The sequence below is a fragment of the Musa acuminata genome, chromosome BXJ2-9, assembly GCF_036884655.1.
Source record: "Musa acuminata AAA Group cultivar baxijiao chromosome BXJ2-9, Cavendish_Baxijiao_AAA, whole genome shotgun sequence".
Lineage (NCBI taxonomy): Eukaryota > Viridiplantae > Streptophyta > Magnoliopsida > Zingiberales > Musaceae > Musa > Musa acuminata.
Genome location: NC_088346.1, coordinates 44,284,491 through 44,311,773, shown reverse-complemented (window position 1 = coordinate 44,311,773; position 27,283 = coordinate 44,284,491). Strand labels below are relative to the sequence as shown.

Below are 27,283 nucleotides of genomic sequence, written 5' to 3'. Positions count from 1 at the left end.
CACGTCGGTTTCGTCGCATCAGTGTCGACATGTCGGTTTCATCGCGTCGGTGTCGACACGTCAGTTTTGCCTCATTAGGCCCTTGTCACCCAATCAGTAGAGTCAATCTTGCCAGAATCACAGGGCACTGCCCCTCTAAAATGCCCCCCCATGAGTCAATCTAGCCTCGCCACGCATGTCTCGCCTCATCGGTTACGATGCTTCGGTTTCTCCTCGACAGGCCCCTATCGTTCGACCAGCATGGTTAGTCCTACCTGAATCATGGGGCACCGCCCCTCTAAAATACCCTCGACGAGTCAATCCAACCTCGCTGCTACAGGTCTCGCCTCGTCGGTTATTTTTTTTTGGTTGCCGATGCTAATATTATTCTAATTGTATAAATTCTAACAATCAGAGCAAAAATTTCTGAAAAGTCGATACTTGGAATTTAAGTATATCCTTTGGCAATTTCTTTTGAAATGAGCCATCAACATTAAATTTTGACTTGTTCACTTAATTAAGTCTTTCCTAGGGACAAATTTATTCGGTTCCAAGTCTTGTTTTTTTAATAGCTTGCAATTTATTATTCATTACTTGTACTTGTTCTTCCTTGTAAGCTGTAACTTTAAAACAAGTATATTCCAAAACATAATATACAAAATCATTAGATTGATGTATCTCTAAAAAACTATAAAATTTTCTTAGATGTATTATATTCCTTTCAGACTTCTTCTTTTATAACTATTGAAATTTCTAATTGCTTTAGAGTCTCAAACTTTTTTCTCCCACAATGTCTTATATTCAAGCAAGATCGTACCTAATTATTTGAACACCACGACCAAGAGGCAAAACTTGTACTGAGATAATATTGCAGCGAATACATCACATTGAGAACCACAAGACACAAGAACACAATTCTTTGTAGTATTTTTTGCCACCAGAAAACTGCATCACATTATGAGCCACACTGCAGCAGAACAAGAAATCTCCAAGTTCTATAGAAACACAACAAGAACAGGATCCCAAGATCAAGAACTGCCCTCTAGAGAGAGATAGAGAGAGAGACGCGCAGTATCGAAGTGCACATGACACCGCCACCCTCACAGCGACCGGCCGCCACCAGATGGGCCGCTCCTTTCCTCTCTGCGATCACTGCAGGAACCGCCCGCCAAGTTGGCGCTTAAACTTCCATGCCAGATGCTTCATATCGAAGCTGTAATCATAGAAGATCACCTCCAGAGCCTCCGAAAGATAAATGATATGCTCCATTGCCTCCTCGCTTTTGTCTCCGTCCACCAATCTTTGCAGCTCGTCGATCAGCCCCTCTGCATATGGCATATCAATGAGTAGTTGAGACGTGACACGCTTCAGTGAAGACGAGCAGTCGAGCTTCATCTTTTCCATTTGGTCTGGGTCGATCCAAACCACACCGGAGTCCATGAAATTGACAAACTCGAAGCTTTGTTCTCCTTCCCGGAGAGGCACCGAGAATGTTTCTTGAGAGGATGGTGTCTCTTGGGTTGGACGAGTGGAGGAAAGGCGCGGGGTGACGGATTGACCGGGGAGCTCCGAGGTCGCTGCCGGAGGACCGCCGCCCGGGGATTGGACTGCCCTGCTGCAGGGGCAGAGATGCTTCCTGGCCTCGATGAGGCGAGCGCGGTTCTTCTTGGGCGCCATGCGATCGCCAAGACAGAGAATTGTCCGGTAACAATTCTTTGACGAATATTTATTACAGAGAATTGTATGGTAACAATTTGATATTTTTGATCCATAAGTTCATAATTTCCTGACTTGTCGGCCGTTTACATGTTATTTTAATTGATCGACCCAATCTTAAGCTAACCGAGCCCGAGCCAACTCAATTCGCCCCAATTATCTCTGTCCGCGTGCGATCGCTTCAGTGTCGCAGATTGGATCGGTTCTGTTCTTCCTGTGGTTTAGCCCTTTCTTATTGGATAGTGGTTCTTCTATTCTACTTAATGTCAGGTCCGACGAGTTATTTATTCTACCCATTATTTTGATGTAAAATAAAACAAGGACATTGATATTGTTATTGGTAATCCCTTTCTGAATATAATTATTTTAAAATTTAATAATATATAATTTTAATTAATATAACTCCTCAATTATCAATGCAGCATCATGATGAAAACTTCACGTGGGGTAGGGTTGAGCTTGCGAAGAGTGCCTTTGTGGACGAAGGTGATTGAGCCTCTCGGTGAGTCATTACGAAGGCAACGTGGATTTCATGATGAGGCCCTATTATAATTGAGAGGCATTGTAATATAGTTTGAAATGATGAAGACGATAAGAAATGACGAGGGACAAAGAGCATCATGACGAGATAGAGGTAACGATAGGACATAGGTTAGGATTAATTTTATTTTTTTAAATAAAATATCATATTTTATAACATAAAATATGCTTTACAAAAAAATAAAAATTAATTTTTTTTGAATTTTCTATATATATATATATATATGCCATATTTCTTATCTAAATTATAATAATACCATGGCACATATTTGATTGAGGTTAGTTACTAAATTCGTTTGGAAGTTATAAGACCCTTAGGTATAATAAAAGAAGAGAGAAAAAAAAGATGATCACTTTAAGAGAGGACCATCGTTCTTGATAAGAGATCGACCTCCTAGAGTTTATCAAAATATTAAAATAATATTTCATTGATAAAAAAAAATAGATTCATCCCTATTTATTTAGAGTTTCATTCGGAATCTATTAGGATTTAGATTCTTAATAATTAATTAAATATCAAATAAATCTCTATCTGATTTTTATTGAACTAGATAAACTCAATAAAATATTATTCAAAACTTATAAAATAAAGAAATATCAACAAAGCACCCAAACAATTCTCGAAACTTTGGATCCAAATGAACACATCTAATGCGTTGCCTCAATCTTATGAACACAACAAGAACGCCACCACTATGCACTGTAACAGCATACCCAAGATCAATAACGCTAGCACCTGACAACAAGAAGTGCAGATCCCAAGAGAGGATATATCAAGGGGATCTCAAGTTCTACAGGCACATAACAAGAACAGAAACCCAGTAAATCATTTGTCAGCCAAGCCACTGAATCAAGAAACAATCATGAGAGAGGAAGAGTGAGGATTCAAGTGCTCGTTGCACCACCAGCCTCACGAGACATGGCTCCCTTCTTCCCTGAATCGGCTCTGAATCTCCCAGGACAGCTGCTTCATCTTGTTGCTGTAACCAAAGAAGAGCATCTCCAGATCGCCAAAGATACCAACGATCATGGCAATTGACTTCTCGTCTTTCTCCGCATCCGCCAACATCTCGAGCGTTTCGATCGCCGTGGTTGAAGTCGCGAGACCAACACGTAAAAGGTCGATGTTGCGCTTCATCAGAGTCCGGGTATCCAGATTCCTTTCGTCTATGACTTCTACACCAGCCGAGGCATCATCCACCGAGACGGAGGTTGCAACCCCAGGAGCAGCGGAGGCGGGCTGCGCCTTGGCCTTGGATCCTCTGCCAAGTTTCGTCTTCTTGGGAGCCATGGAGGCCCGAGAAAAAGACTTGGCGTCCACAGAGAGAGAGAGCTTAGGAATCACTAATGTATTCATAATTTCGTAATGTCTAAGGGTTTATATGCAAAAATGAAGTTGATTCGACCCGATCTGAAACTAACTGAACCGAATACCCAACCGTGTCTGACCCTGTCATGAATCGGGTCGGATCTTTATTTCGTCCCCCGGCTTGGGTTAACAGCTGGCCCATCCGGTACCCAGGTGTGGGCCATAGCCGTACACCTCCCTCCAGCCAATCACATGGCAGGGGTAAGCGGCGGGTGAACCTTCCAATTAAAAAACCTTCCAATTGGATCCCCACCCGGCCCACTTAAATTTGCTCGCTTCAGTGTCTAATTACATGTTTATGTTTCCCCACGTACTTGCCTCGACTGCGACGAGCACAACCGCGAATAACTCCTCCTGAACTGTCACCGCATCATCACGCGCCTCGAGTCCGCCACCAGGAAGAATGGCCGTGCCATCAGCCTCCTCCCCCTCACTTCTCTTGATCTCTCGTCCGCAATCCCTGACAAGGCCAAGCTGCTAGCCGATTCCATGGCCTGGGCCGAGTTCCAGGCCTTCGCCGCCGCCGAGGAGGAAATCCTGTGAAAGGTGGAGTCGGTCATCCAGGAGCACAAGTCGACCGGTCCTGCGCAAACGGTCTGCTAGCTCTCATCACGGATGCCATGGGGATCCCCATGAACCGTACCGCTCTTAAGGAGTCCGAGGAGTTCAAGGAGGAGGTGGCGGAGGCCAAGCTGCGAAAGAACCTCGCGGAGGCGATTCAGATCGATGAGATCATCGCCCTGCTAGTTACGGCGGACGCCACCTCGTCATTCAAGGAGAAGGACTGCTGACCGCTTCACTTAACGAATGGGTCAGCGGTCAGCGTGGACTTTGCCACGAAGGGACATTCAAAATCAACTGCCCAATTTATGGGTGAAATGATATATTTACCCTTCACTTAATCACCAGCACATGATATTATCTGCAAGAATTCCGTTAAAAAAAAGACGGTATCATTAAAAATCGAGTAAATTATAGTATTTTCGAATCTATTGGATCTCAATTTAAAATTCAAAAGTCCAGGAAGTCCAGGACGAGGCGAAATATGTAATTAGCTCTGGCTTCGGCGTATCGCCGGCGGTGCCGTGGACCGCTTGTCGCCAACGCGTCCTCTGCTCTCGCCGTGGCCGACCGCAGTACTAGTCGCGCTGCTCCTCTCGCTCTTCTTCTCCCTCCGCGTTCCGCGGCCAGATCTTGCTTCACGTGAATCACCTTCCCTAGTTTCTTATTCCTAATCGTTTTCTCTAGATTCGAACCGATCTCAACCTGCTTCTTCTTCTACTGATGCTTCTCCAGATCTTGGTGCCAAATCCCACGAGGGTCAGCGGTTCCGCGCTCGTGCCAGATCGGTCCGAGATCCCACTATTCTTTGTAGTGATCAAATCGTGATGTTGGGAGATCCATCGTTCCAGAAATCAATTGGGAGCATGGCTGCGAGGAAACCCGGCGTCATCGCGTTGTTCGACGTCGATGGAACGCTCACCGCCCCGCGGAAGGTTTTCCGATTCGACTTTCGTGGCCTTGAGTTCTTCCTTTCCTGTGGAATTGACTCTTGCTTTCTCTTGGTGGTGATTTCTTTTGTTAGCTGATCACGCCGCAAATGCTGGAGTTCATGCGGGAACTCAGGGAGGTAATCAAATCCAGAATTTTATTGTGTGGCATATAATGTGATAAGCTAATCATGCATAGAGAACGTCAGTCTTGTTGATGCGTTTGCATTGCTTGGGCAGGTTGTAACTGTAGGTGTTGTTGGAGGATCGGACCTTGTTAAGATAACAGAGCAACTTGGAAAAACAGGTCTACTCAATCTTTAGATAATATGTGCACCTTTTACTGGTGCATATTGGCATATACTTCCAACTATTCATCACCACAGTGTTTGCTTTTTTTCCCTTTTTCTACTCCAATAATTCTTCTAAGCTAATACTAAAGATCTGGTCGTGCTTTTTGCTTATTAGGAAAACTGGACTATCAAATAACCATCATAACAAGATCTAGATTTATATCAAAAAGTACAAATCTAATTTATTTTTCTTCTTCTATAACTATATCCAAAAATTGAATTACATATAACTGTAGGATTAAAATGGATTTTAAGAATAAAATTGTCATGTATTTCAACAGAAACATGGCCTACCAACTATGCAAAAATGAAATGCATTTGAACTGTTAGAGCTTCTCCCAGTCTACTGTCTTTTCTTTGCTACTAACAAAAATTTAAAGCGCCTACAGCAACTGTTCTCCATGAGGTAGTCGCTGCTTGAATGATGAATAAGATCAATGTGTATCTCTTCTTCTTGGTAGGGCTAAAACCTCTAGAGATACCTATTATCCTTAGACTTACCCAATTAAGCACTGAGTTCAAAAATCAGATTTTTTATTGACTTAAATGGGGACGTATATTAATCTCTTTTGAATTGATGATGAAATTAGATTCTACTTTTCGTGAATTTCTTTGTGGCTAAGACCACATGACTGCCCTATATGTCTTCTAAATATTCTTTACGAATGAGGTGCGCACCTTGTGATCATCCTTTCTATGCAGTTGTACACGACTATGATTATGTATTCTCAGAAAATGGCCTTCTTGCTCACAAAAATGGGGAACTAATTGGTCGACAGGTAATTGCATCTTCTATGCTGTATTTTATTTGCATGGATAAGTTACAGAGAAGTTCTTTTTTTTTGTGATTAAGATCTCAGGAGAACAAAATCTTGATATGATTAATTGTAGGAAAATTGACTTCTTGTTAAAAAAGGGGGAACTAAAATGGAAGGCAGATAATTGCATCTGCAAATTGTAGTTTCTTAGCTTGGATAAGTTACAAATTAATGTTTGTTGTGATTAAGATCTCATAATAAATAAATCTTGATAAATAGAAGCAATCATTTGATTCATTTCACCTTTTTTTGTATCCTCATCTTTGAAATGGATTTTTTATAGTGTTAGAAACTTCATTATTATTTTTTATATTTTAATAAATAACTGAGACAATAATAAACCCTTTGGAGTGCATACAAGCTATCAGCTTTATTTCTTATTTCTGCAGAAGTTGTAATTTCTTACATTATCCAAGTCTGCCAATATGTCCTTGATTGGCCTTCCTATGAAATTTCTCAATTTTTACTAAGCAAAGTCATGATGTCTAGTTTTCAGACTCATATTAGCAAAATGTCCAAGGATACTTTTACATTTAGAGATGTCACTCATGCTGCATATTAAGAGTAACCAAGGGATTGTCTGATATTGAACCAATTAATTTTAGAAAAGCAGAATGGGAAAATTCATGACACTATACTTGGCATATCTAATTTTTGGTTACGTCATTGTAGCTTGTGATCCCATTGTCTCATGATGAAATGATAGCATATCTCATATTTCTGAAGGTTATTTTTCAAATTTTAACAGTGGAGAGCAGTTCACCTGGTGCCGTCTTAATTGGTATTTAAATTAATGACATAAACCATAAATGACATGAAATTATTGAAATTGGCATGTGAACTTGATTGAATTGAATTTTGGTCCTAATGAAAAATTAGTTTTTTTCCCATCAATTCACAGTGTGATTGATCTAAATTGAAACAATATGTTTTTTTCCCTTTAGTTGATTATTCTTCTTATTCGTATGCAATTATGAATTTGATCTCATTCAGATGAGAATTACAAATGAATCCTTATGTTTTCTTCTGTAGCATTTTGGAAATGTAGATTGTCCAAGCTTTGATATTCAATCATAAACTAGAGAATCTCCAGGAATATTTTTATCCAAATTTTTTTTGTTGTCAAGCACGAATCATAGTCGTGATTCCCCAAAACATAGAGGATTAGTAATTTGAGTAATGTTATCATCTATGAAATTTGGATTTGACTGTAATAATGGTAAGGAATAGTGCCCAATTTAGACTATTATTAGTATTGAATTACTTCAAGGCTGGGAATTGGAACTTCAAGTGCTGCAACTATGGTTGTGATTAGCTATCCTTATGTTTGCAAAAATTTCCCAACCAAATGTAAATGTCTATGGCTTTGATAGTTTGGTTTTATCTACTAGATTAATTTTTCCCCTTTCCTCGAATAATTGAGATTCAAAAAATACACTTTGATGTGTACAGAGTTTGAAGTCATTTCTTGGTGAAGATAAACTAAAGGTGAGATGTATAATTTTGCATCTGCATTTCCTAAAGCATTTTGAGAAGAGCTTAAATTGAATTGTGTATGCAGGAATTCATCAATTTTACCCTCCATTACATTGCCGACTTGGATATCCCAATAAAAAGGTTTTTTAGAATCTCTTTCCTTCTAGAGATTAATAAAAAAAAAGATTATCTGGCATAATCTCAAAGCTCTTGGTTATTCCTTGGTGGTTAGGGGGACATTTATTGAGTTCCGTAGTGGAATGCTTAATGTCTCTCCAATAGGGCGGAATTGCAGCCAAGAAGAGCGCTATGAATTTGAAAAATATGATAAGGCATGTAGTGGTTTTGGTAAAACTAATCATGATGCTTGATATTTTGGTTTTAGACTTGGTCAGTACCTCTTCAAATTGTTGACATTGTGTGATATATTGTCTCTTAGGTTCACAACATACGGCCAAAGATGGTCTCTGTGCTACGTGAAAAGTTTGCACATATGGATCTGACTTTTTCAATTGGTGGACAAATAAGTTTTGATGTTAGTTCTTATATATATATATATATGTATGTATGTATGTATATTTTTACAAGTACATAAAAAAATTTGATTTCAAGATAACATCTGGTTATGCTGCTGTGAACTTCTTGTTGCAGGTTTTCCCACGAGGCTGGGACAAGACTTACAGTTTAAAATACCTTGGTGAATTTCAAGAAATCCACTTTTTTGGTGACAAAACCTACAAGGTAGTCTCTAAAGAATTTTCTTCTTGGATGATGCTTGACCATGTCAAATTGGGAAAACTACATTCAATCGAAGTCTATGGGTTGTATAGGATAGCTGCTATTAGACACACTAGCTGAAGTAGATGCAGATGACTTTTTCTACTCTCCACTCAACTCATTAACTCTTCTGTATGGAAGCTTTTCAATTCATATGTGCAATCTGCTCATGAACTCCAGTTAACTTGATTTTGGGTTAATGAAGTACTTATTGATCAGAAAGCACTTTTGATCTAAATGTGACTAGCATGCAAGAATTGACAATGAAGATGTTAACAGTTAATGCTTAGTGTTTGTATCATCGATAGTTACATGTATTCACCTGCATGTTTATGTTGGTAGAGGCTCTATTTTCTTAAGAGATGGAATTGATACTTTCAAAAATCAGTTTGATGTATAAATGAAAATTTAGCAGCTCTACTACTAAGTTTTGAATAGAGCACATTTGTTGATTTATCACATGATGTTTTGGTACATGTTGATGAATTATTGTAAAACACCTTTAGCAATTTTGATGAGTCTGTCTAAAATTGTTTCTTTGCACATTGATCTTCTTAAGTTTCTTTCATGTAGTTTTTAGGCAGATTAGCTCCCCATCTTATAAATGGAATTCTAATTTTTTGTTCTGTCCTCAAACCTAGCCTTGCTAAATTAAAAATTTCAGATACTTTTAGAGTGGTTTTGTCTTCATGTAACTAGTGTGCTGCTTCTTTTATGTGCAGGGGGGAAATGACTATGAAATTTATGAATCGAAACGAACTGTTGGTCATACAGGTATGCTTTCTGATATGGTTTTAATCCCTATAGTATGCTTTGACTTTGTAAATGACTCGAATTGGTAAAATGACTCATTTATATTCTCATGAGATCTGAGGTGTTTGTCTTTATTATCAAAGCGTGTGATGGAGACTTATCCAAGAAAGCTTCAACATTATTTTTCTTTTGAGAACCTAAAGTTGTAATACACCTGTAACTTTGACAAGTAAAATTAAGATTGTAGTTCTGATCAAGGACCTTCAACTACTTAGTCATCATTTTGTGGATTGGTTGGAATAAATTATGGAGGATATTCTTTAAACTGCTCAGTTCTGTTTAGCTTAAAGAGCAATATGTCAAGGGAGTATATAACTTTTTGAGAAATGTAAATGTCCAGCTTGGCACTTCTAATTGTCATTCTATGGTCTCTTAATAAGTGTTTCTAAACTACATGTACCTGATTTCTTAAACAAAATTCTTACAAGTGATGTAATTTACCAACTCTGATTTAATTTAAATGTGACACTCTTGCATGTTCCAATAGAGAACAAGATGAATTTTCTAAGATGGTAGTAAAAAGATACCTATAAATACTATGGCTAGACAAGGTGAGACAATTATTACTATGATATGAGGAAATTAGGGGGAGATATCAGAAAATTTTACCAGAAACAATATAATGAGATATGAATGTTTTTGTTACACTAGAGATATTGTCTTGTATAAAGCTTAATGTCACAAAAAATCCATGTAGTGAACCCTAATTAGTTGAGACATAACATCTTCCTTAATTGTACTATTTCGAGTTTCAATCCAATTTTCCTTTATCTTCTCTGTCGTTGTCCTTGGCTTGGTAGTATGATGTTTGTTTTAGAAATGTAAAACATCCAACTTGTGACCAAGTGGGACTTCTATGTTGTCACTGTATTCACATAAAATTTATTTGCTTGAACAACAATTTTATTTGTAAAATCATAGCTTCTGAACCCTGTTCCATGTAACTTTACCACTCTTATAAGTCCTAATTCAAATGTCCATCCTTTTCTCGGCTGCAGTTTTCCTCAGTTAGGTAGGATAAGGTTGATTATTATTGGCTACTTTAGTCTTTCTTCTACCACTTCTACAAAATATTGTCTTGTTTGTACATTCTACTGATTATTGTTGTTCACCTTCTGCACAGTAACAAGTCCAGATGATACAGCAGCACAGTGCAGATCTCTCTTTCTGGGAAATTAATCGATGAGCTTATAGCAAGAAGTTTCATATTGTTCAATTTAATATTGTATTCAATGAGCTTATGGCAACAAAGTTTTAACCATTTCAACGACTGTATTTGTATTTCCATCTATGAGGATAATTATTGTGTACCAAATAAAGCCTTCAAAATAAATAAAGTATGACCTTCAGATGTTGCTTGTAAACTGGTGATTGTTCTTTCATAGTTCTTTTTGGGATTGTACTGACTGAACTGCTCACTATAAATAGATATCGCAAAAGGCTAGATTGTGGAAGTGACAAGAATCAATGATTAGCTTCTTGAACATTTAGCAAGTGTGAATAGGCAAGATTAACTGTGATGGAATGCCATCTGAAAAGACAAATCCATGGCTTGTAAATATCTTGGGAGGATAATGAATGACATACAGTTTTTTCCAAGAATGTTCATAAAGGAGACTTAAACTGAAAACAGGTCAACATTTTTACAACTTATTGTGCAACAGTAAACAGATTGTCAACTACTTGTATGATGAACATAATGTTCACTGTCCTTGACTTGGCATTGTTTGTAGTGCACATCTCAGTTCTTATCAATTGCATGTATAGTGCATCCCAAGTGGATACCAGTTTTTGTATAATGGTAGCAACAACTAAATCATATACCAAAATTACCCATTAATTTGTTGTCTAACCTTAGTTGTATTGCCTCTTGAAGGTGACCAAGTACTAGGAAACAGAAAGAAACATCTTGAGTTCAAACTTTTAGTGGCAGTCATAACCATGGAGTTGCTTTGATGGAACAAAGAACAAGAAATTTGCTGGCCACTACACACAGATCCATTTGGAAAACAGGTAAAACAACATATCTGCATCACATTGACTAAACCTGGAGGTGTAGAGTGTTTGTACTCTCTATAATTTAAGGTGCACTTTCACAGAATAATGTAGACTTTCTACTTAAATACAGTTAGTTTAAGAATATAATATATTTATGTGAGCCTTTAATCATCGAAGGGCGTTTGGTCTAGTGGTATGATTCTCGCTTTGGGTGCGAGAGGTCGCGAGTTCGATTCTCGCAACGCCCCTACTTCCTTTCTTTTTCCATCTTTACTCCTTTATTTTCTGGAATTCTTTACATAAATAACTCAATGTGAGAGAGAAAGAGAGAGATCAAATATATCTTATTGCTCAATGTAATGTAGCCAGAAACAGAAGAAATCCTATCAAATTTGGATCATCAATCCTCTCCAATTGTGCTCACAGTATGATAGTAATGCTTAAATGGAAAATCTTTTGTTTTATATGTTTGTATGAGCTATGAAATGAACTTGCTAACATCAAAACATCAAAGAAGTGAAAGAAGAATTAGCACTGGTATGGGGGTTTGTATCAGTCAGATCCCGTCATCTTCCTCCCAACGAACACCTGCAACACCCCATCGGATCCGCCTGCGGCGAGCGCGCCCTCGCCGTCCCCTGCCGCCGATTGCCTCCAGCTCGCCACCCCGACGAACCCGTCGCGGCTCTGCCCCTCCTCCCCTCGGTTCCCGAAGCCCTGCACCCATATTGGCTCCCCCCACCGGAGATCGTACACGAACACCTCGTTGCTCTCCGACCCGCTCCCGATGAGCCCCGCGCCGCGCCACACCGACATGCCGATGAAGTTACGCGAGTTGGCGTGGCCGCGGTACGCCCGGACTTGCCTCCCCTCCGCCCAGTCCCACAGTCGGTGGGAGCCGTCAATCCCCGACGTGACCACCCGCCGCCCTCCCGGCGCGAACCGCACGTACGTCACCGTCCGCCCATGCCCTCTGAGCGCCGCCACTGGCCCTGCAGAGACCGCCCGCAGATCGAACACGTACGCGTGCCGGTCGGCGCTCCCCACCCCGACCCACGGCCCGCCCTCCGGGTCGAATTCCACGCTGCAGACCGCTCCGTCGGCGCGTGCGACCGCCGTGCATCCGCCGTCGGCGCACCTCGAGTCCCATAGCTGCACGGTGCCGTCGTCGGACCCCGAAGCACCGAGGGCCCCGTCAACGGAGTAGTCCACGCACCAGACGCGGCGCCCGGCATGCTCGTCACGCTCGAACACGGGGAAGCCCCGCTCCACGTCGTACTCGGTGACCACGCCGTCGTAGTCGCCGGAACCAATGATGCGGCCACTCGAGTCGGGCCGCCACCGCAGGCTGCTGAGCTTGGCCGGCGTGCAGATACACAGCCGACAGGCAGTCGAGTGGTCGGAAAAGGTGGGGCTCGGACCGCGCTCTTCCGGCAGCAAGCTGCGGAGGCCGTATATCCTGATCTTTCTAGCGATGCCGCCTGCGGCGAGGAGGCGGTCGGTGGGGTCGAACTCGACGGTGCCGATGGCGTCGGAGATGGCTCCGGTGGCCGCCGGGGAGACAGCAGCCGAGAGACGGAAGTTCCATTCGCACCGAGCTCTCTCTTCATGCGCAGCTTGCTGTTGCTGTTCCGACGGCTCCTGCGGCGGACCGGAGACTGCTGGGGAATGGTTCATTGCCTATTCATAGAGGAATGGTGACCGCTGATGCTACTGAAACGATTGGTGTGCAAGTTGAAGGGGTTGAGGGCCAATGACAAGTGGGGGATTCTGGTGGGAGATTTCTGACTCCATGGATCCGTCCTGGGTTGTATGCCTAATTCAGGATTCTTGGATGTTTTTAGAGGATATAATCCTTGTGGGGAATGGTCAATGTTAGCACGTTTGAAGGATTCTGGTGAGGTAAATGATAGATTGACATGGGAGTGTTTACTTACGTCCTGAGATCAATGTTGCAGTCAATGGCCTCGTCGAGAAAAAGTCAAACAGTGGAAGCCGTTTGCTAAAGCTTCGAGCTTTGTTGGATGGTTGATTCTGTGGTCTGAAAGCAGCAACATTAGTGTCTCGAGCACTGCATGGAGCTTTGACAGGTGAACAAATGTTGCAACCAAAGGCCACAAATCTGCCTTCTCATGTGGAGCTATCACCAACTTGGCCACACAAAGGAGATGGGTGGACACTGGTGTTCCAACATTCCACCATGAGAGAGAGAGAGAGAGAGAGACACACACACACACACACAGAGGTTTCAGACAGTAGCAACAACAGTTCATTCACAGATGGTGTCTTGGCACCAATAATTTTCACAAACATTTAATTAAATTATTTACTCTATAGATATAATATCTTCAAACTGAAGTGATTTACTATCTGTGAAGATTCAAACAAGATATAATTTATGTTGGGTTTAGCTAGTAATTTTTCAGATGATTGAATGATAATTTACTTGAAGGAGAAAGAATTCAAAGGCTGGAAACAAATTATAATTGTCAATTTCTCTACTAAATATAGAAAGGTTGGAAAAAAGAAATTATTTACTTTTACATCTTGTGTTTACTAATTTGAATTTATAGATAGATCTCTTGTTGTCTCACTCTTATTTTCTTGCAGAAACCAGAAAAAGAACAAAGTAGAGAAATTACCTAAATATGCACAGATAACAAAAGCAACATGATAAGATTGAGTTGATTATGAGAAGCAATGTAAAGGAACACTTTTCGAGGGTTCTTTTTCTTCTTCTTTCTTCTATTCATATTCATATTTATGGTGTGTGGGATCAGGTGGATTTGATTGCTGTGGGGTGGTGGCGGCTCCTCCTCTGGGCTGCTTCTTTGGTGGTGCGTCTGCTGTAACGTGGGAGAACGCAGACCTGTCACACCTCTTGTTCTTATCCACAACCATTTCCAGCCGTTCTTCTTCTTCTTCCGACTTGGATGGCGACGAAGGGCAGCTGCATTGATCTCTCGGCGAGCTCTTTTCCCTCGGTCACACCTCTTTCTTCTTCTTCAACTTCTTCTTTCCTTGTCCAAATTGGATCACCATGAAGGACGTTAAAGACAGCTGCATTAATCTCTCAGCAAACTCTTTTTTCCTTGTCCAACTTGGACCGTGCACACTGAAAGATGTCGGACGCGTCTATGTGATTGTGAGTTATATGGGAGTCCATTTCTCAGCTTTGATAGCTTTGAAAGGTGCCGGAGAAGATCTCCGCAGCAAATGACATGTCAGTGATAGATTCACAGCCATGGGAGGAGGAGGAGAAGGATAGTTTGGTGAGCCTGTCACTGTCTCCATGAACCGAATCGAGCTCTCATACGCGGCCACTCATCTGCCTCTATGTTCTTGGAGCTCTGATATCGCTTTGTCCTACCAGGTGGCAGAATCTTATTGGTGGAACTATGTGCAAATCCCCAATAATATAATATGACTATCTTAGAAATAAAAATAAATAACAAAAAAATAATAAATAGATGACTAAGTTAGAGATGGAAGAAGAAGACACATGATACCCAAAAAAAAAAAAAGAACAATTAAGAGAATCAATAGAACATGATATAAATCTAAAACTAGTCAAAAAAATAAAATAAAAAAAGTGTATTTGATCAATAAACATAAGTTAACATCGTCGTATCGTTTGCCTATATTTACCTAGAAAAATAAAAATACTTATTTTTTAAGTATATAAGAATAATAAAATATCAAGAGAAAAATTTTGTATTCCAAAATCATAATCCCAAAAATTTTGTATACGTCAAAATCTTAAGATACATAAGATATTAATTTACGAGAGGTTCAAGAAATATATTTTCAATTAAAGAATAAAAAATATTTATCAGTCCTAATAAATAATAATAATTTAAACTTTGACTACTTTTAAGATGTAAAGGATTAGCCTATTCTTAACCCCTAATTGTGAGTGGAAGAATACAAATAAAAACAGGTGAAGAAGATTATAGTTATCTGTTATTATCATTTTTTCCATGAATTATTGAAATTTATTACCTTTCTAGTTGTTTTCCAATTGACTAACTCATGAAGAGCTAATCACTTGTTTCTTAATTATGGTGGTTTTACACAGATCCTATTAAGATCAAGTAGAATGAGCACTTTAAACTTCATTTGATATCAACTCTTCTCTCTGACAATGCATCCATAGAATGCAGTTTAATCGAGTAGAGATTATTTGGTGGGTGGCATAAGAGAGACAAGAAGAATATGGCTGACAAAAATCTTGATGACAACCACACACTCTTCACCAGAAGATGAAGACCTGCTGTTCTACCTTCAATTTCATTCATTAAAACCTCAATGTCAAGGATAAGAATTCCAACAGCCATCTCTCTTTCCAAACTGTTCCATTCCAACAGTGAACAACAGATTATATATATACATATCCAAATACTTCATGGATCACTTTGGCAGTCAAATATTATCTGATTTGAGAATGTCTTCTTTAACCAAATCTACTGGAAAGTTATGAAAGTAAATATATGTGGAGCATCATATTCTGGAACAAAGCAGTAGGAATCAGACTGCAAAAGCATCTGATCACTTTGTTCTTTGAAGTGAGGGACAAAACATGATCTGTCATCAGAAGATTTTTCTGCCATTTTTTATTGGATTCTATTTTCTTGATTTTGAATTGCAGTGACTCCATTGAAGTTGCAGGAAACACAAGGAAAATGCAAAGAGGAAGGTTTTACTTCTTTAATTTTTTTTTTTTTTTTTGTGTGTATGTTTATTATATCTATGTATCTGGTAATTCATGTTTTGGAATCAGCAAAGAGAAATATTGCAAAGCTATTAAGCTTGACTGGAAGAGAGTGAGAGCTTCTCACATTTATGTTAGTTCACATGCTTGTTGTCAGCCCAATGGAGCCTTTTACTTAATAGTTGAGCCTCCTCTGGAACATAAAAGCTAAATGATGGAAATCTAAACCAAAGACACAGGTTATGTGCCAAAGAACAAAGACCCTTATAGTTAAATTTATATCTCTTTTTTTTTTATCTTTCAATTATCTATAAGAATATTTTTAATTTTATAATATTTTTACTAAGAAAATATTGCCTGTCTTTCTATCTCTCTCTCTCCTCGTTCATGGATCCTATTACTTTGATATCAATTGGGCCATCAAAAGTGGATTAAGGAAAAAGGTGGGTATATCTAATTGAATGACTATTTTCTCCGTTTGAAGAATATAATTGATGAAACTTACGAGGATCAACTCAATAATTAATAGAGCTAATTATATATCATCTTTTGTAATTAGCTACGTTTAGTATTTCGATCTCTATATTTTTAAAAATTTAATTGAGATTCTTATACTTACGAAAATGAAGTATTGAGATCCGGGTTAAAAATATAATTTTACAAGATTAAAAATCAAGGAAGAAAGAGAGGTTCTTCTATTAGAGCAACACGGTTACATGTTACACTTTTATGAGTGTAAAGATTAAATTTTGAAAGCATAAGGATCTGGACAATAAAGGTAACTAATTACCAGAAATAATTTATAATTAGCCCCGATTAGTATAGAGTATCAAAGAATAGAAGATGCCACTGTGAACCTTCTCAATCAATAAATCCAATCATACATACTTCTAATCCTTCCATCATTCCTACCATTCATTCTGATTCACCACCACATGAATCTTATCATGTCTTATCATCTCCTCCTCCTAAATCTTCTCCTCCCTCCTATCATCACAACTTCAACTTTTGAATTTCCTTCTATTCTTTTCTCATTTGTCTTTTTTACTATTATAAAGTAATTCTTAGAATAATAATTTCAATTGAATCACTTAAATTTTGATTGATATCTATATCGAACAATTCTTCGGTATCTTTTTTTTCATAAATATATTTGACTTGGTTATAAGTTTTTTTTTCTCATTTCTATTCACTTTCTTTTTTATCTCTTTATCGAAAAATTCTTCAACAATTTTACTATATATATATATATATATGTGTGTGTGTGTGTGTGTGTGAATTATTTGATTTGAAGGAAGATCCAGACAAACCAATTGTGTGATTCCACTGCCAACCCTACTAGTAGAAGGCCAAAACTTAAGCTTAATCTTAGCTTGGAAGTGAAGAAATGGCAAATGGAGCAATGCAACCTTGGCAAGGAAGCCAAGACTGCAAGAACTGTTAACGCAAGAGACCACAAAGATGTGCAGGTTTCTCCTCTCTCTCTCTCTCTTAACTTTTCTGTTAGTGCTCTCTAAAGTGACTGATGAAAGGAACAGTGTGTCACTTCTCTGCACTCATTTTGCACAGTGAAAGAAGGAAGAAGATGATGGTCTAGGGGGGTCCCCATAAAGCAACCGATCACCTGATGTCTTGAGACTGTCACCATGGCAGCAAACATGGGGTGTGACAATTGCTGCAAAGGAGCAGCAGCTTTGGATGCATGCCTTGCATCATGAGAGCTGGAATCCAGGAACTGAGTTGTTTCAGCTGTTGTTGCTCTCAAGCATTGACTTGGATGAGAAATTGGGACCCAACAGTCCTCCTTGCTACTCTCACACAACCATATCCAAAATGGGATATGATGGTTGAAAGCTTTGGATGCACTTCTACCTGCTATCCACCCAAGTATCAGACCCAACTTTAATGATTAGTTTGCCTGCCAATCTTTGATGATTCCATGAGATGACTTGTAGAGTTAAAGATTGGTAGTTACACATGAGAAATGGTTGATATGTTTCCTTTGCTCCATTGTCTGAATACTCTTCCAACTCCTCAAAGGGTATAATATTATAGTTGCCTTTTCTTTTAAGAATTTACATTTATATATAGACTCCTGAAATGATGTTTGATAATGATAGTGTTTCAAACATAATGTTCTAAATCTGTGACATAATGTGCAAACTTAATCTCTGGTGCATTAAATGATAAATTATTGTTGCAATGTAGGCAGGTCTGACCCCATCCTTCTGCCATTGCTGAAGCTTTGTTTACCAGCATCATTGTCAGGACTGTACAGCCCCCAAGAAATTACTGTGGGACAGTAGAGAGAGAAAGGGGCATGTGAGGCTCATGTCCTTGCACTGACATCTATGTGATCTTGTGAGGATTGCTCATCTCACATGTGCTCACCTCTCCATTAAAGCTCTCTGAAACCAGCAACAGTGGAATCTGAGGTCACTTGAAGGTCCAAATGATGATTAGATCTCCACTAATCCTACTGCTGGTACCCAAGGCATAAAAAGAAGAATCCATGGGCTTCAGTTCCTTAAATTATTGGGGCTGAGGCAGCTAACTTTTATTTCTTTTGGAGTTGGTGATGAGTTTGGTAGACAAGAAGCTTCCTTCCTTCATTTCAGCAAATGATGCTCTCTATGAGATCAGAACAATTTACATGGTGGTCTCTCTCTCTCTCTCTCTCTCTCTCTCTCTCTCTCTCTCTCTCTCCAGATTTAATATTTTCCTAGTCTCATTATGTTGGTAAAAATTAGAGCCAGATTTTGTTGAGCAGTTAGCTTGTTTCATCCTCATTCCATTCATTAGAAAAGAAAACAAAAAGAAAAACATAGAAAAGTTTGAATACTGCCACAGCAAATACTCTTTGTACTTTGATGAGGATACACTCAACAGTTGGTGTGGGAAGGGAGAAACCTCTTTCACAGTTCAGCTTTCTTGATTGTGGTGGTTTAATGGAGGTAAGACATCATTAATGCTCTACTAAATGCAATTAAATATTGGACAGCTTGCACTTTCTTGTAAGGATCCACTCACTTTAAGATTCTTTAGGACAGGTGCATGGAAAAATGTGTAATGTATTCCAACCTCTCTCTTTCTCTGCTAATGTTATCTTTTCGACTCCTAATAATACACCCATTTAAAATGATACCTTTTACATCTTTTTTATTATTGTTAATTCATAAGGGATACTCTTAACATTGAAATTTTAAGCTGATCATATGATACCTCTATTATTTTCATATTATGGACTTAGAAATATTTTCTAAGTACTTATTTTCAAGATTCCTATGACTTTCATTCAAATATTGATCTCGATAAATATGATATTGAAATAATAATTATTCTTAGTATTTTTGAAGTTTTTGGAGACATCATGACACTTGTAGTTACTATTTGGTAGGAAATTTGACGTCTTTTTTTTCTTGTAGAAGAACTTGACCATAAGTTCATGTTATGCTCTAAATATCCAATTTCTAACTCACCATACCAATTGTGATTGTACAACTGGATAATGTTGAAACCTCGGAGTTAACATGATCGAAACAAAATGAGAATGGATAGATAAGTATTGATTGCTCACTGCAAGCACATGCATTTTATATGTTGGTTTAAGTTCAATCTCCAACTATCAATGATTGGTTCTCACTGTTCTTGTATTAAGATACCACCACATGCTATTTGGTCTCATCTCACTGAATGATCAAAGATATTGGATCACTTTCATTTGCACTTATCATTGTGTTGAGAGTGTGGAAAAGAAATCACATAAATATGATCTCTTGATGCATTCCCAAAAGTGGTACTGCTGTCAGATTTGGCCAAATCTGATCTCCTGCTAAGAAAATTATGACATCTTAATTTCCATACTTAATTTTAAGAAGAAAAAATATATCCCATGAGCTAATGTACAAACTTTAAATAAGATCAAATTTCATATGTTAAGACGAAGTTAGTGCATAAAATTTTCATCAATAATGGATTTTTTTATTTATTTTTACAACTTTAAACTTTGATCATCCGTTCGTAAAGAAGTAATTTTCACAATTTACCATCGACATATGTAAAAAAATACTCGTAAAAATACTTTCGATAATCATTTAAGTTCGAATCCAAAAAATTATGTAACTTTTAATTTTTTTTTAAATCTAAAATTTATATTTTTATAAGTCCGAGTATCGTGGCAAAAGTCGAAAAAACAAAAAGATTCATGTAATTGATCCCACAATATTATCATCATTTCAAAAGAATTTTATAGATCAACATAAAAGAGAGTTGCAAACTTTGCAAAATGTCACCAATTGCATAGCAAAATTTATTATCTATAATGCTAGCAAACAAAACATGATGAATTTAAAGGTGAGAGTGTGGTGGTGGTGATGTCCCCATGAGAAACCCAACAGTTGATGAACACAAAGTGGATTGCATGTGCTTTTGTTCTCCCTCCTCTTAAATGGTAGCCTTCAATGGTACAAAAACCAACAGGAGACATTCTCCCCTTCTCTCCTCCCCCCTTCCTTCCTCTTGCCAGCTGCTACTTTAAAGCCCACCTTCACCGACTCCATGACTCTGTTCCGTGTGCTCTCTCCTCCTACTTCACCGCTGAGATCCCCTCTCCCGATTCCCTGCACTTCCTGACACGCACAGTCTTGGGTTCTCGCTTCTTCATGGGAGGTTCTAGAGGCAGTGTGTGGTGAAACATGACGGGAACGATTGCTGGGTTCCAGTTGCTGCATCTTCTCCTTCTTCTTCTTGCTCCCTCTCCTGCGTACTCCTTCCCTCACTATGAAGGTAAGTCTTTGTTGTGGTCAGGATGAGTTGGTTTCGGTATGTGCTTACGGAGATGAAGTGGTTCCTTGTAGTTTCTGCACTGGCCGCCTTCAAACGGGCTACATTTGAAGACCCTTTCTCAGTTTTGTCCGACTGGAATTCCATCGATGCAAGTCCTTGCAACTGGACTGGTGTGATCTGCTCCCGGAATCAGGACTGTGTGGTTTCGCTGTAAGAGATTTCTGGTTGATTTGGTGTTTTCTTCCCATAGGATAACATGTTTGGCGCATTGCTCTGTTAGTTATTTAGGGTTATGTCTAACAGACGTGGGAGATCAATTAGATCTACAGTGAAATCTTCTTGATACTCATCTTCATTTTGCAGAAACCTTTCCGGCCGATCGTTAAAAGGATTTCTTGCTCCAGAACTAAGATTTCTTGGTTGCCTGCAAGAACTGTATGTGCCCTATTGGTGTAGCATTATGCACTTACTAGTTCTTGATGTTCTGTGCCTTTCTTATGCAGGTATTTGAACAATAACTTGCTTTTAGGCACAATACCAACAGCAATTGGAATGTTGAAGAACCTTACTGTGTTGGATTTGAGTGTGAATCGACTCACTGGTCCTATTCCCCCTAAATTTGGAGAATTGACAAGCATCATAAAATTGTACGAATCGGTCACTCTTTGATTCTTGGATGATCTGTGTTTTCTGATTTATTTAGGTTTTGTTGGCTTCATGAAATTGTACGAATCGGTCACTCTTTCATTCTTGGATAATCTATGTTTGTTGTTTAATTTATGTTTTGTTGGCTTGATAGTGTTCCTTTCTCTTACTTTTAGAGATCTCCGTTCCAATGGGTTGACCGGCAATATACCACCAGAACTTGGTAATCTGGGGAATCTTGTGGAGTTGCGATTGGATAGAAACAGACTTGAGGGACAAATTCCAGGAACCACCAATTCAACTTCCTCTGCTTCTTTGCATGGCATGTAAGCGACATTTTGTTATACTTTTTTTCTGTGATATATGTTGACTCGTAAATTTTCTTTGTTTTTGTGTAAGCAATAAAAGATGCAGCCGACCCAAAATAGTTGAGATGACTTCTCTGCCATGCCTTTTCTATTTTTTGTTCTGATAAAATTCATTCTTCTGGAGTGATCATTGACATATACAAGATTGTCTAACATATAGACATTTGGAACTGTAAAGTAAACAAAAAAAAAAAAGGTGGCGATATGACGATTCAATGTGGTTGAAAAATTTTTTCTATAATTTTTTATATGACACATATATAACGAGTTTTTAGCTGGTAAACATGTGCCATGTAGAGCTGCATGAAACTTAAAACCTATCTTATAATTAGAACTTGAGGGCTCATCTGACGTTAGTCTTCTACATGTAAGAAAGCGAGTTAATACTTGAAATATAAAAGATAAATTTCAAGAGGTTGTTAAATGTTACAGAGAATGTATCTAATTTCAATTATAATTCACATTATAAGAGATAGTTCTTTTTTAACCACTAATTTAAGCTCATATTTCTAGTCGTAGGTTTTTTTTAACCACTCTTCCTTTGTCATGAAAAAGTAAAACTTGGATAAAAAGTTTCTCCAAGGTATGCTAAAGAAAGAAGTATATTCTCTGATTTGAACTCAGAGTTAAAGTTTTTATAGCAAAGCTGAAAAATCACATATATATATGATCTCTCAAATTATGCCTACTTAGAGAATATCCACATTCCAAAACAAATATTACTGATGAACCTTGGGTACAAGTATAAACATGATATCCCCGACTTTGCAATCACTTGACAATGATTAGTTTCTATCAACTTATTTCTCATATGCTCTTAAATGATTTTAATGTCTACTTCTAATAAATTTAGGTACACATCTAACGACAGCGACACTGACCTTTGCCAGTTAACTAAACTAAGAACTGGAGATTTCTCCTACAATTTTTTAGTTGGACAAATACCATCATGCTTGAAGTATCTTCCAAGGTAAATCAATTTTTTAATCATTCCTTTTATCTTATCTAAATTTCACAAGTTTTCCTGGATCCATCTGCAGGTCAAGCTTCCAAGGAAACTGTTTTGGTGATAAATACTCAGTTTTGCAGCGTACTCCTCAATCATGTAGCAGTACCATTTCGCTTCTGTATTTTTCCTTTCACAAGCATTTTTATGACAGTGACTATGATCAAGAGGAAATGAACTTCTAAAATTTTTGTTTGCATTTAAGACAAGTCTGAGGAAACCCTGAACTTCTTGTTATAGATATAGAAAACCACTAAGCTCCGATTACTAAAATATGTTTCAATGGTATGCTCCAGTTAGCATGTGCATACATTTAGACCAGATATACAAAACATATATCATATTTCAAGTTTAAATCTACCTGTCCATCCATGTCTTCTGGCGCTACGACTATAGCATAAATTTCTAAAGAAAACTTAAGAGGACTGGAACAGATGAACCAAATTACGTAGTTCATCTGCTTCCTTTGTTTTGAACCTCGAGCAGTACTTATGGATGACAAGACTCTGAAAATCGCTTTGCACTTCTCTAATACAGACCAGCTGACTATCATATTTGATTGATTATAGGACTTCTTCAGCAGTTGAGGTATAAAATGATGAGCCATAATTTGGTTGGATACTAATGTCTAAACTGTCAGTCAAAAACTTCCTGTAATCTATATATATGAGTTAGCAGAAGTCGCTCAATACATCTACTGAGAATTATTTCTTGCAGTTTGTGGAATGCAGGATCCTGCTAATTTCTCAGAAATATTTTTTAAAATTTATTTAGGAACAATATTTTGGTACATCTTATCAATTAATTGCTTGCCGTGGTATCACTTGAGAGGTTGTTTAATGGTAGTTTATATATCTTATGAAGGTGTCTCAAACAAAAGCCAGGGGATGACCAAGGAGACAGATAAACAATCTACTGAGGGGCACAAGCACAAGAGTCCACGGCAACCAGAATGGCTTCTGATTCTAGAGGTCACTACAGGAGTTCTTGTAGTTGTATGCATTATTACAGGAATATCTACTGCTGTTAAAAGCTGTAAGCTAAAATCCTCTGTAAAAGTTCCCTGGAAGAAAACTAGGCATTGGAAGGATGTCATACCAATATCAATAGGTTAGCCATAACCTTGTACTGTTTTCATACTCTTTTGCTGAGTTGCATAGCTTTCAATATCAGTATCTGACAAATCTGATTAATTGTTCCAAAATAGATGGTGAATTGTTGAAAAACATCCCAAGATTTAGTCGAGAAGACCTTGAAACAGCTTGTGAGGATTTCAGCAATATAATCCGATCTTCTCCAGACAGTGTAGTCTACAAAGGAACAATGAAGAATGGGACTGAAATTGCTGTCACCTCACTATGCATCTTGGAGGACCAGTGGACAAACTATCTTGAGTTCTCCTTTCACAACAAGGTAATTAATTTGTGCAATTTATTTTGATATATAGGAGAATTTTCTGTAGAACATCAATGAAACTTATAGCTTTTCAGGTGGCAGATCTGGCAAGGTTAAATCATGAGAATATAGCAAAAGTGTTGGGTTACTGCAAAGAAAATGAACCCTTTTCAAGAATGCTGGTACTTGATTATGCGTCTAATGGGACATTATATGAGCATCTACATTGTAAGTCAGATAACATGCCATCCTATTTATGTGATCAAGTATATTAGAATAGGATAATTATCAAAGTCATCTTATAGCTTCTTAAATTTAGATGGTGAAAGATCCCAGTTATCTTGGATTAGATGCATGAAGGTAATACTAGGTGTTGCTCGTGGGTTGCGGTACTTGCACATGGAACTGCAACCACCATTTATAATGTCTGAACTGAGCTCTAATGCAGTATATCTTACTGAAGATTATTCGCCAAAGGTATGAAGACTTATTGTGATATTTCACAAAAGCATAAATTTGCTAAAGGTTAACTTTTGTTTCCAAAGATATGTAAGCTTATGTTTTCTAGAACATTAAAACCTCACTAAAGTTTGCTTTTGCAGTTGGTCGATTTTGAGAGTTGGAATATGATATTCTCAAGATCCAAGAATAGAGATAGTTACATCGCAGATGAAGACCCTCTTTCTGGATACATGGACTCTCAAGAGCAACAAGACATGGAAATTCGCCAAAATGTATTTGGCTTTGGAGTGCTTTTACTGGAAATAATTAGTGGAAGGCCTCCATATTGCAAAGAAAGAGGGTGTTTGGTAAATTGGGTAAGGAATATATTATATAGTACTGTTACTTGAATCAAAAACCCCAATTTTCCTTATTAACATGATGCTCTTACATAATGCATACTGCAAAGCTGTATTTGCAACGCAAATATTTCCTTTCCATGTAGATTAGATCTTAAGTTGCTAATGAACCTTGGAACTTAATTGCGTTCTAATCAAAATCAGTAACAGAGGATTCAATTTTTAGATAACAAAGCCAATTAACCAATAGATCATTTATACTTGCAAGATTTGCATCTCACTTTTCTCTAAAGAACTTGCTTCATGTGTTGCTGATGATTTAATTATGAATTACCATATGATTGATGTTTGCTATAACCTTTACTGCATTCTTCTGCATCATCCAATATCCTATATTGATGATGTAATGGTTTCCGATTTACTGCAGGCAACACAGTATCTTCAACACCCAGAAGAGATAGGAAAGCTAGTAGACCCTGAACTGGAAAATGTGAAGTCAGAAGACCTTGCAGTAATCTGCAGTGTGGTGAGCCTCTGCTTCGAATCTGATCCCGTGAAGAGACCGTCGATGCAAACAGTAAGTGCCATGTTGGAGAATGGAATTGACTTGTCAGCAGCTGCCATTCTCAAGGAGTCTTCTTTGGCATGGGCAGAGCTAGCTTTGTCTTCATAGCTGCAACCCTTCCCCATCATGTAAATCCACACAGCACACACAGGAAATACCTAATTCCTGCTTCACTTGGTCATCTGTTTCTTCCTTCGATGTACAATCCGTTGCTTGCCTGCTGAAGCTGTAAAAGTGAATGCAAAGGGTACAGAAAGATTTTATTGTGTACACTTCATTGTTTGGCAAACCATTGAGATGCTAGGTCTATGAAGGTTTGCTGTGATTTGGCATCACTTAACAGCTTTCTTTTTCTTTCCTGAATGAGATGTGATGCTTTGTTTTTGTTTCTGTTGCTTCTTTATAACACCAGGCAGAATAAAATGATGACTGCTTCAGTTATAATAGATCAGTAATATTGATATGACCAGATGAAATAATTGACTTATTAACAAACAGTCATGACCAGATGAAATAATTGATTTATTAATGATCGTTTGTCATTTTTGTTTGTTTTTATATGTTATGTTATGTTTTGTTTTTAAGGAATAGTTTTGTTTTTATATGTTTTTAAAGTAAAAATTATGAGTAGGAATAGTTTGCAAGTTTGAAAAGCGACCATTGTAGTAAAACTATCCTAAAATGATTCAGTTTTTATATGCAATGATCTATTTTTTATTGATTGTGGTGTGAGGTGAAATATCAACCATCTCGGTATCTTAGAATCACTTGGGTGGCACAAGGCTAGATGAGGGTTTAAGGTAGTGTTGGCCATTAATTAGATTCATAAGTTCACGTGTAAAAGTCTACGGAAACTTACTAATGCGTCACACCTAATGAGTCGTTTATGGACTTGTGACTGTTCGTTAATTTTCTAAAGTCATTAATTTTTTTTTTTCACTTTTCTCTCTTTCACATGTGTTTGTTGAATTACTTGTAAAATTATCTGCTCGTTTTTGGAATTAATCAATTTGCTCTTTTATAGGTTCTTCGAAACTTGAGTGATGTTGCAACTAAGTTGATCCTTCGCGGATATATAACACAAAAGTGCCTCATGACTTAGGTAATTACAACTAAGTTATGACATTTTGATATCAGAGCACGCAAGCAATTCGAGCAAATAGTAAAAGTTTGTAATCTCGTTATAACGAAACATCGTAACGAATTGAGTAAGATGGGATAAGTTGGACCATTACCTTAAGTAGTCGTAGGTGAGCTACAAATGCAAAGTGACTCTTAAGCTATTAGAGCTACTCAAGAGGAGCACGACAACAAAAATCACGAGCAAAAAGTTGACTATTATTCACGAGTGGAGGAAGTGCAATCCGAAGCACCAATCGAAAAGAAAAGCCATAAGAAGAGACTTACAGCTACAAAAGTCCACCTTGATGTTTTTGAAGTGAGTCTTGAGGAGCTATGCTAAGGCCAACAAAGGCTTCGTGAGATAGAAAACTTATAAGAGGAAGCGAAACCTCATATCGACAAGATCGAGTCATGAGTTGATCAATTAACAAAAGACACCAAAGACTACATACAACACCTACATAAAGTCGTAGTGGAACTTGCATATAGGATTACATTACTTATTATGGCTCTTAATGTGAGTGGGAATAATACCCATGTTACTCAGCCACGAGACT

At 38.1% G+C, this 27,283-nt stretch overlaps 3 protein-coding genes and 1 non-coding gene across 7 annotated transcripts; 3 read left to right on the top strand and 1 right to left on the bottom strand.

The window, feature by feature from the left end:
- Window positions 1–4,605: 4,605 nt before the first annotated feature.
- On the top strand, window positions 4,606–10,682 carry LOC135623554 (phosphomannomutase-like). Of its 2 annotated transcripts, none has more exons than XR_010491434.1 (12): window positions 4,606–4,807; window positions 4,901–5,100; window positions 5,190–5,234; window positions 5,335–5,401; window positions 6,150–6,226; window positions 7,718–7,753; window positions 7,827–7,882; window positions 7,974–8,073; window positions 8,181–8,302; window positions 8,393–8,482; window positions 9,241–9,292; window positions 10,455–10,682. XR_010491434.1 is itself a non-coding variant. In XM_065126662.1 (12 exons), the coding sequence occupies exons 2-12, from the start codon at window positions 4,993–4,995 to the stop codon at window positions 10,508–10,510; spliced, it is 783 nt and encodes a 260-aa protein (XP_064982734.1). In that variant the 5' UTR covers window positions 4,607–4,807; window positions 4,901–4,992; the 3' UTR covers window positions 10,511–10,682. The 2 variants fall into 2 exon arrangements, 1 of the variants encoding a protein (XP_064982734.1); XM_065126662.1 differs by having other exon boundaries at window positions 4,607–4,807; window positions 8,181–8,276.
- Window positions 10,683–11,505: 823 nt separating this feature from the next.
- On the top strand, window positions 11,506–11,577 carry TRNAP-UGG (transfer RNA proline (anticodon UGG)). The gene has a single exon. It is a non-coding gene; the product is annotated as a tRNA-Pro (tRNA).
- Window positions 11,578–11,643: 66 nt separating this feature from the next.
- On the bottom strand, window positions 11,644–13,449 carry LOC135623552 (WD repeat-containing protein RUP2-like). The gene has a single exon (XM_065126661.1). It carries the CDS (start codon window positions 13,004–13,006, stop codon window positions 11,882–11,884), a length of 1,125 nt encoding a protein of 374 aa, XP_064982733.1. The 5' UTR covers window positions 13,007–13,449; the 3' UTR covers window positions 11,644–11,881.
- Window positions 13,450–20,466: 7,017 nt separating this feature from the next.
- On the top strand, window positions 20,467–25,956 carry LOC103998781 (probable LRR receptor-like serine/threonine-protein kinase At1g63430). 3 transcript variants are annotated; one of them, XM_009420362.3, is made up of 13 exons: window positions 20,467–20,825; window positions 20,897–21,035; window positions 21,189–21,260; window positions 21,329–21,472; window positions 21,647–21,796; window positions 22,692–22,808; window positions 22,879–22,943; window positions 23,709–23,954; window positions 24,052–24,257; window positions 24,335–24,467; window positions 24,559–24,716; window positions 24,842–25,057; window positions 25,467–25,956. In XM_009420362.3, exons 1-13 carry the CDS (start codon window positions 20,735–20,737, stop codon window positions 25,710–25,712), a joined length of 1,983 nt encoding a protein of 660 aa, XP_009418637.2. In that variant the 5' UTR covers window positions 20,467–20,734; the 3' UTR covers window positions 25,713–25,956. The 3 variants fall into 3 exon arrangements, with proteins under 3 accessions (XP_009418637.2, XP_009418638.2, XP_009418636.2); XM_009420363.3 differs by having other exon boundaries at window positions 20,469–20,825; window positions 22,879–22,928; XM_009420361.3 differs by having other exon boundaries at window positions 20,469–20,825; window positions 22,879–22,946.
- Window positions 25,957–27,283: the final 1,327 nt, after the last annotated feature.